At 50.4% G+C, this 9,516-nt stretch overlaps 2 protein-coding genes and 1 long non-coding RNA gene across 6 annotated transcripts in view; 1 reads left to right on the top strand and 2 right to left on the bottom strand.

The window, feature by feature from the left end:
* efnb2a (ephrin-B2a) overlaps window positions 1-1,909 on the bottom strand; it is a 15,584-nt gene extending 13,675 nt beyond the window's left edge. For 2 of the 3 annotated variants that reach the window (XM_036209669.1, XM_024286843.2), the window contains exon 1: window positions 1,352-1,904. In XM_036209669.1, coding sequence (XP_036065562.1) covers window positions 1,352-1,467 — 116 coding nt within the window. In that variant the 5' untranslated portion in view covers window positions 1,468-1,904. Of the gene's footprint in view, window positions 1-1,351 lie in introns of all 3 variants that reach the window. The other variant, XM_024286842.1, reaches the window with a different exon arrangement.
* A 1,392-nt stretch (window positions 1,910-3,301) lies between these two features.
* arglu1a (arginine and glutamate rich 1a) lies at window positions 3,302-8,640 on the bottom strand. Its single transcript, XM_024286689.2, has 4 exons — window positions 8,087-8,640; window positions 6,991-7,216; window positions 5,808-5,891; window positions 3,302-4,225 (listed from the first exon to the last, which is right to left on the bottom strand). The coding sequence occupies exons 1-4, from the start codon at window positions 8,410-8,412 to the stop codon at window positions 4,061-4,063; spliced, it is 801 nt and encodes a 266-aa protein (XP_024142457.1). The 5' UTR covers window positions 8,413-8,640; the 3' UTR covers window positions 3,302-4,060.
* Window positions 7,212-9,315, top strand: LOC112155174. 2 transcript variants are annotated; one of them, XR_002920758.2, is made up of 3 exons: window positions 7,212-7,565; window positions 7,706-7,805; window positions 9,072-9,315. It is a non-coding gene; the product is annotated as an uncharacterized LOC112155174 (long non-coding RNA). The 2 variants fall into 2 exon arrangements; XR_002920759.2 differs by having other exon boundaries at window positions 9,039-9,315.
* The last annotated feature ends 201 nt before the right edge of the window (window positions 9,316-9,516 follow it).

Raw genomic sequence — 9,516 nt, 5'->3', positions numbered from 1 at the left:
TTTCTCCCGATGCGGGGCTCATGCGTGACGGCGGAGCGCAAACAGCGCGGAGCTTCCATCCACACACCCCCGCGGGCGGCCTGCGCAGGAATTAGACGGTCCCCGGTTCCGAGCGGGACCCCAAACACACACACGCACAGTCTGCGGCCTTCACGCAGTAAAGATCAGCCATCCCATAATAACAGAAACACGAGATATTTAAACTAAATGATTTTGTCTGGAAAAGAATCAGAAACGGTTTAAATTCAAGTGAATCTGAAGGAAAAACATTTGAGTTTTCTGTCTTTTCTCTGTTTGTTTTTTTAAACTTTTCTATTTTCTATGTTTTCAATAATATTCAGGCGCGCGCGCCGCGTCTCCTTATAACTATTTTATTTTCAGCACTTAGGCTGTGATCTTCTGAAGTTCACACCAAGATTTCTCAGAGTTTATGAGAATATTTTAAAGTTTGGCGTCACGCGGGTTTTTCCAGATTTATGGAGTTTCTGGTTCTGACCGAAGAAAAAGTTCTTTAGAACTTCTACTGAGCGGGAAACCACACAAATTGATCCTTTTACATTTTGCATTATTTATTTTAATTATTTCAAATTTAAAAATAATAATAATAATAATATATATATATGTGTGTGTGAAAATAATTTCTTCAAGTTTAATTTCCTTAAAGTTGAAACAGAAAGATTCTTTCCTGATTTATATTTTACTTAGAATCCTTTTTATTGAACCGTCTGGTTCGGACGGACTCGGGAGCTGGTCCGGATCACGGCCCGGACCCTCGGCCTGCGGCGGACACCTGTTTCCGTCCGCGGCCGCCCGGTGCTCCGCGCTCCGCGGCGGCAGCCTCCCGGCCCGCAGGAGCGGCGAGGAGGAGCAGAATCAAATGTTCTGGTTCCGACATTTACAGGAAGAGTTCGGCTACAGACTGAAGAACTGCTGCGGTTCGGATCGCGGGTCAACAGACGGAGCCGCCGGGGTTCGGATCCACGTCCTTACCAGACCGGTCTGGGGTCACGAGGCCTCTCGGTTCCGCTCCAGTTCAGACCGGGTCCGGACGGACCGCCTGAGGACAAAGAGCGCGCACGAACCGAGCCGGAACTCCCAGAAACGAGCTGGGTCCGGTCGACCTGCGTTTCACCAAAAACCCACAAACGGCGGGTCCGTGCGCGCGCGCGCGCGGCAGCCAGAATGTGTTTTTCTTCGTTTTATTGAATTGCTGCGGATTTTCTGGAGGACGGCGCCGCGCGCGCGCGTCCACCTAAACACTACAGACTTTATGGAGGAATGACGAGCACGCGCACGTCTTTGCGGGGCCCGGAGGAGAGCCCCCGCTTGGCTGCGGGTCCCGCTCACTCACCTGCCGTTGGTCGTGTTCCAGTAGATGGACTCCAGGATGAGCGCGCGGCACAGGTCCACTCTGAAGGCGACGAACAAAACTCCGAAATAATATCTCCACATCGAGTCCCTCCCCATGGTGACCCGGAGCCGAGCCGAACCCTGCGTCCTCAGGAAAAACACGAGCGGAACCAGAACCGACGGGCTTAAATCCGGGTCCAGAGCGGGAGCATCAGCCTCTGCGCACGAGAGACCTGCTCCAAAGGCTCGCGCGTCACTGTCCTCCGCGCTCAGCGCGCAAATACATCCTCTGATGCCAAAGTGGCGCAGCGACTGCGGAACATCCGTAAATCCTCAGAGAAAACCCAAATCCACAGAGCGGAACCGGTGCTGGAGCGGTCAGCCGGGCCGGGGGGTGCGGCGGGGAGCGACCAACTGTGGGGGAAAGAGGCGAAGAGATGAGGCGGGGGGGTGAAGAAGAATGATCGAATGTGGGAAGGACACAAATGGAAGTTCTCATACTCGAGGTCCGACCAGCACGAACCGCAGGCACGCGCGCTCCGACACCGGGATGGAGAGTGAGCGCCACGGACGCGGACGGGGAATATGTGCGAGGGGCGGGGCCTCGCAGGCGCCGCCCCTCGCTCCGCTGATTGGTTTGCGGAGCTGGAAGCAGAGCCGTCAGTCACGGCGGTTCGGAGAAGTTCGGTGGATTCCCGAACACCGCACGAGGCCGTTTTCACGTCAAACCTCAGAGTCACGTGACGAAAGCGGGGCCGCCTCACCTGAGAGGTCACCTGCGCGCGCGGAGCTTCAGGCTCTCTAAATGTGACAGATCCCCGTCATTAGAAGCTGACCCCCCCATCAGGATCCTCGGGGGTCCTGCGGGTCTTCCCGGGCTCCTCTGAAGGGGAAGAGCGCCCCCCAGCGGCGGAAATCCAGCAGTTTGACCTGCTGATCTGCGGGGAAACGAACGGACTCAGTCGGAAGTTGACCCGGAAGTCCCCAGGTAGAAGGTTCGAGCAGGAAAGCCCCCCCCCCCAATACACACTGGGGTTTTGGAGAAAACCCTCTAATTCAATGAACACCTTCTGTCCCGCGCGCGTCGTGGTGAACCGCCGCTACTTTCATGCAGCGTCGCAGCTGCTCACGCGGGGTCATGCGGGTCACATGCGTGAGCCCGAAAGTAGAAGTTTCATAAGACGGACCGGATCCAGAACCAGAACCAGAATTTTATCTCTCATTTGACAAAAACATCTTCATCTGATTTAAAGGTAGAGGCTGCGGGGTCACGCACGCTCACGCACTGATGCGAACGTGACAAACTGTTTTAACAATATAAACCTGAATTTTAGGAAGAACCGGTTCTCCTGTTTTTCTCCTGAAGGTGGTTCTTTCAGTGCGGGGACGCGCGCGGGGCCCCCGCGTGCGTCCCTCCTGAAGCTGCGGGGGTCTGAGATCGGATCTGATCCGGAACATCTGCGGAGATCCGTTATGATGATGATGGTTTTACCAAATGATGAGCGATGACTTATCTAAGATATAAATACAAATTCATAAAGTTATCTTAACGCAAAATCAGCAGAAAATGATTTGACCTCTAAAAATAAATGTAAATCAATGTAACACGTTTTATTTTATAATTCAGGACTATTTTTATTGTTTTTTAGTAAATGTCAGAATATTACAAATTTCTCTTTTAAATTGAACCGTTTTCCAGTGGAATAGTTTTGTATTTGAAATTTGTTTCCTTAAGGTAAAATCTTACATTAACTTATTCACACAATTAAAATAATTGTTTTTAATGTTTTCGTTATCTTAACTCTGGTTCATTTGTGTTGTTGAAACCGACAGTAAAGATGATGGATGTGACTGAAGAGGCTCCGCCCCTCAGCCTCAGTAAACCGTCCCGCCATGGCGCGGACTGCAGCGCCCCCTGCAGGCCTCTCCGGACCAGAATGAGGAGCAGACGTTGAGCATTCCATGGATTTATTGATCTGTTCAGTCCCTTAACAATTGAAAGCACGTGACAAACCCAAGAGTCCACACAATACACTTAAACATACCCACCTGAGGTCTCTCTCACGCACACACACACACACGCACACACACACACACACACACCTGCTGACCTCTGACCTCCTCTTACCTGAACTGCAGCATCCTCTAAGAATCAAATAGACACAGACCCCCCCTCCCAAACTCCACTGACTGGGGGGTGTTGGTTCACACAGTAACTGGGGGTCACGCCTTCATACCTTCATACAGGGACGTTTCTATCTGGGGGGTCAGCACACCACAACACGTGAGTGAGAAGATAAGGGGAGGGGGGCACTGTGCTGTCAGGCTGTGGGCGGGTCTTTAGGCCCACCGCTGACGGCGTTGTGGTCTGCTGAGCTTTGGGGGCGGGGCCAGATTAAGACTTGCAGGCTAAGAACGCCTCCGAACAGAAAAGCAGGAAGAAACATGAACGAATCAGTCCCGGTGCAGCGGATGAGGCGGGGCAGTCAGGTTCTGGGGTGAAGCCGCCGCCTCCTCAGGTCCGGGGGGAGCAGCGGTGGTCCTCACGGGACAGGTGAGTTCTCCCACGGCGCCCCCCCATCCAGAGTTTCCTTTGACACTTCCAAAATGAAGCGAGCGTTTCGGCGGAGGACGGCGGCGGGCGGAGTCATGAGGAGGACAGCAGTACGGACACATGAGCGGGGCGCCGAGGGCGGGGCGTGGGGGGGTCTCAGTCGGCCGCCTTGAGTGTGAAGGAGAGTTTGGGGCGGGACTTCCCTTTGCCCAGGATGATTTTCTGCTCCTCCTTCTGCTGCCTCTGGCGGTCCTGCTCCAGCTTCACGCGCTCCTCGTGGATCTTCCTCTGCTCCTCCACGATGCGCAGCTGCTCCTCCGCCTGCGGGGGAGGGGGGAGGAGTCTTCTTAATGTGAGCCGACAAACGACAAAAACTCAAAACTCCATCGTTAGTCATCCCGACACCAAAACGGGTTTCATCTTTTAGAAAAACGAGTTTTTTGAAACCAAAATGAGAAAAATCTGTTGGATTTGGATCAGGATTATCTAATCCTCTAATCTGACTCTGCAGATCACTGACTTTTCAAAAGTTGTCTGGATCAGGTCAAATCTACTCAGAGGATTTTCAGATCTGCCACAGGATCAGGGAGAACCTGGAGGAAGGCGGAGCTTTCTCCAAAATCGAGGAAACAACTTTTGTAACAAATATGAGTAAAAGTTGATCTCAGAAGATCATTTTTAACATCTGACGAAATAGTTGATCATCATGAGAACGTCGCTTCTGTTAGAACATCACAAACATAAATAAACTTGACAGAACTTCTGCTCCGTCCAGCTGGTTTCTTTCTGCAGGAACATTTTCTCCAAACATCGTTTGGTTTGTAGATGATCCAGGTCAGATCAAGTGTTCTCTGGTTTCAGGCTGTCATGAGAGATCTAATGGAAACATTGTTTTTCAAGTGACAATTTTAAATTCATACTTTTTTTATTCAGGTTTTCATTAAATTTACAATATATTGTTCACAGTTTCAAGTTTTATTTCATGTTTTCTATTTTGAATCTGTTTTTTCGTTCATTTTAAGCTGATCCAGATTTGACCCCATAGAGTTCATCACTTATTTTAAGTCTTTTGTTGTCATTCTACGTTTGTATTCTTCAAGACTGAAATGTCTACAGAAAACACGTGAAATGATCACCGATCCTCAGAAGAGCTGATCTTTGAACCAGGACTCTGGGTTCTGACTGTCCTCGAGTTCATCTGGTTTTCTCAACTCCTTCAGTGTTTTTATGTTTGCATTGTTGATAGTTAATTATTAATGAGAATCTATTCATTTCATACCTAATAAAATATCGAAAAATTCAAAAACTTTTACCAAGTAAGTCCTTGTTTCTACATCAGCAGATGACTCTGCTGCATCTTTTCTTTTGTCATGGAAGTTTCACAATAAGAGCATGGCCTCTTTAACGTACATTTATACTTTCTTAGACTTTTCCTCTTCACTGGACAGAATCAAATGTTTTTTATGTAAATGAAAATGAAAACTTCATTGTAATGTGTTTATGTAACATTTTAGACCTGAGAATTAAGTTTTAGATCAGGTTTATTTTGTTCACATATTTTCTCTTTTTGGGGGAAATAAACACGTTTTAAACGGAGAAACAGATCCAGATCCTGCTCTCAGCTGGGATCAGAATAATCCTCATTTACAGAATCAAACAGGATTCAATTCAAAGTTCTGAAATACCCGACAGAAGGTTTTCCAACGGATTAAGAGCAGGATTGGATCGACAAATCCTAATCTTCGAGATCAAATTTAGTTTGAAATACCCCGTTTCAGATCAGGATCCAATCCTGTAACTGTAGATTCAGACAACACCCAACACAGTGCTGTAAGTAGTGACAGAATTCTGAGACAGACAGGAAGTGAGGGTCACAGGAGCAGGAAGAGGCGGAGCTCCGTACCAGTTTGGCCTGAGCTTCAGCGATCTTGCGGTTATTCTCCTCCAGGATTTTTTCCAGCTCCTCCCGCTTGGATTTCTCTTCCTCCTGGATGGGCGACACGGCGACATGTTAGTGCGTGAACGGCGCCCCTCAGCGGCGCTCACACGCTCACCTTTCACACTCACACGCACGTGCACACGCGCCGCTCCGGCTCAGACCAGCTCTCCTCTCGCTCATGAGCACACAGACACCGCAGGTCAACAGAAACAGACGGGATGGACCCGCTAACTCCCCCCTCCCTCCATTAACATGTGACGGCTAGGCCGCCAATCAGAAGGGGGCGGAGCCCCGATTACACTGGCAGCCAGAGCTGCTGCTTTCTTATTATCAGAGATGCAGGAGAAGACAGAAGAGGGTGTAGTTTTAGCTCACCGATGCACGCACACCTACGCCTTTCCTGGCCTGAGAAGCTACATGAAGGGGCGGAGCTTTATCTGCTCGCTCGCTCTGGGCGGCGCTCACGTGTTTGTGTCTGAGTGTGTTCGAGGAGAGCCCACCGCGGCACACTTACAGTACGGGACAATCACGGCTGAGCTGAACGGCTGCAGGCCAGCTCAGGTCAAGTGCTACTTAGGAGGTGGCGGTTGTGTTTCCAAAAACAACAAACAAAAACAACAACAACAACAACACAAGTATTCACAGAAACAGTGTCAGAGAGCTGCAGCCCTGAAGGAGAAGCACGTTAGGAGCACAACATCAGGAACATCAGGTGACCTGGGCACACAGGAAACAGGAAGTGCAGCCCCTCCCCCGCCAGGCACAGCAGGAAGCGTTAAACTTCTACGCAGAGGGCGGGGCTTCCTGTGGCGAGATGACCGAATCGCCCGCTCAGACTAAACCCCGCCCCCCCATCAGAGCAGAGCCCGGTCACTGAGCAACGATGGCAACAGCAGCGCCGATCAACCTCACTGATCACGTCTTCACTGCTGGACCAGAACCAGCTGACTGACCCCCCACCCCCCAGGAAAGCTGTTAAACTGACATGAAATGATCTAGCGCTGATGGCTGCGTCCTCGCCATGGTAACTGAGGACGAGGAAGGAGACGTCTTCATCACTGCAGGAGGAGGTGAAGCTCTGGAGGACCTGAATGTGGGGGGGTCGTTAGTGGGAGGGGGCAGTGCGCCGTGAACGACCGAGCGTTACCTCTCGGGCCTTCTGCGCCGCCAGCTCGGCCTGCCGCTGGCGCTCCAGCTCCTCCAGCAGCTGCCGCTCCATGATGCGCTTGGCCTCCTCCACGCGCCGCAGCACCTCCCGCTCGATCTCGTCCTTACGCTTCTCCAGCTCCTCCTCCACCCGCTTGGCCACCAGCTCCTCCACCCGCCGCGCCGTCTCCTCCTCGATCAGCTTCTCCTCGATCTCCTGCTGCCGGCTGCAGATCGGGACAGAACAGGCAGGTTTCAGAGACATTTTGAACCCGGCGGCATTTGTGAGAAAGTCTGAGGTCACGCCGGGTCGACTACATCGGGTTTCATCGTGTTTCAGCGTCATGTTAGCACTCCATGAAACTTTGGACCTCAGAAGCCTCACCGGAGGGCGGCTAGGGCGTTTAAGGAAGCAGTGATACTGGCGGTCACCTGTCAGCAGGTGATCAGACTGCGTTCAGGACCACAGATACAGACGCTGCTTGCAGGCTGAGAGCTCCTCCGCGCCGCATGGCGAGCAGCGCTCCGCACACAGGAGACGAGCCGGCCCTCATGACCCAAACCCATCTGAACCAGGTTAGACCAACATTAGAACCGGTCTAACCGGGACCAGTTCCTCTGTCCTGCATCTGATTCAGGGGCTAACGTTTTCCCAGTTTTAAGAGCAGCTGTGAGTGGAGACGAAATCAAACCAACCCTCATCTATGTCTCCTCAGTCTGCTGCCATTGGCTGTTCACTGGTCACCTGACATTTCCATCTGTCAAAGCGTTGAAGCAGCCCTAAAGCTGCTGGGGGGCGTGGCCTCAGGAAGCCAGGTGAGAAGCTAAAGCGAGCAGCTCATCCTGCCTGAACATCATCATGTTATCCTGGAACTCTGACGTCACTTCCGCTCTGAATGAAAACGAGAAAGTTTCAAAAACAAACAGAACTAGGGAGCTCGCGCCCAGTGTTGTGGACAGCGGTCCGCGCATAATCTTGGCACGCGGGCTCACGCTGTCTGGTGACGTCAGCGGCTAACTGCTAAGCGCTAGCTGCTTAGCGTTAGCTTGGCCGCATTAGCCAAAGCCAAAGAAACATTTCTGGTGTTTTTGCTCACATTTTCCGCTGCCGCTCCATCTCCGCCTTCCTCTCCTCCTCCTCCTTCCTCTGCTTCTCGTCCAGGGCGCTCCTCTTGCTCAGAGTCCTCCCGAAGATGTCGATGCGCTCCGGCGGGGAAGCGGCGCGCTCTCTGCGGGCCGTGACTGTTGTAGACCGGGACCGGGACCGAGACTCTCTGCGCCGGTTCCGCTTCGATTCCCGGGACTTTGACCTCTTCTTGGAGCGCTCCCGGTCTCTGGACCGTGACCGGCTCCGCTTCTTGCTGTGCTTGCTGCCTTTGGAGTGTTTGGACCGGGACGAGCTCCGGCTCCGCGAGCGGCCCATCTTCACCGGCTAAACGGCGGCGGTCGCTGCGCTCCGGTTCGGGGCTGAAGCCAAACTGCTACTCTCTGCACGCGGTGCTCACAGAACCCGACCCACTGGACTCGCTTGAATGGTTCTGATTCGGAGAAAAATCATCTGAAACGCGATGTTTGTCCTTACGAGCAAAGATGGCGGCCTCCCGAGTCGCTGCTTCCCAGAATGCACCGCGGAAGTCGGTATTTTCCGTCGGTCTTCGGCAGCGTCTCCTTTAGAATAAAGATTCGTGGAGTTTTGATCGTGATTGAAGATACATGTCAAACATCTCAGAGAAATGCGTTTTAGATTAAATTAACAGCAGTTTCCCGGTTTAAAAAAAATGTTTTCATGTTTATTTAGTGATGTTTGAGCACGAGCCTGCAGTCTTCTTTATTTTTATTATTATTTTAGATGATTAGCTTTCAGTGAGACTTTGGTTCATTTTAGTTCAAGATTGGCTTTATTATTTTAAAGATGATACATAAAGAAAATATAATTTAACATTTTTCTTCTAAGAAGAACCAACAAAGAGCTTTATATTGAAGCATATAATTGTTGTTTGTTAGTCCAACAACATTCTTCATACTGGTGATTATGAATTGTGTTTTTAGGAGTTGGTGTGTATGGTTGTGGGTCTGTTACAGACTGGAGAACCGTCAGCGGGAAACCTACGTTACCCAACACTGGCTGGGATAGGCTCCAGCATCTCCACTACCCCATAAAGGAATGAAGCTGATTTAATAAATGGATGGAAGGATTGATTAAGTTCTGTTGTTTACTTTAGAGTCCTGCAACTGTTACAGAAGTTAATGTTATTCCTTTAGCACTTGAAAGGATTTTATTTGATCATTAAAATATGTAGACTTTATAACTCTAAGACAAAGAGTTTTTTTTAATTCTTGAACTCCACCCTGACATTGGGAACATGTGGGTTCAAATCCACAGTTATGTGATAGCAAAGACTAAAAATGGAACATAAACCCACCAGACATAGAACGTCTATTAGATACAACACACATCTACTGTAGATATCTATAGGACAACTATTTACTCGGTTAGGTCTACCAACCGTGTTCTGAAAGATATCTG

Source organism: Oryzias melastigma, linkage group LG21, assembly GCF_002922805.2.
Source record: "Oryzias melastigma strain HK-1 linkage group LG21, ASM292280v2, whole genome shotgun sequence".
In the NCBI taxonomy this organism is placed as follows: domain Eukaryota; kingdom Metazoa; phylum Chordata; class Actinopteri; order Beloniformes; family Adrianichthyidae; genus Oryzias; species Oryzias melastigma.
This window is presented reverse-complemented; position numbering and strand designations above follow the sequence as displayed.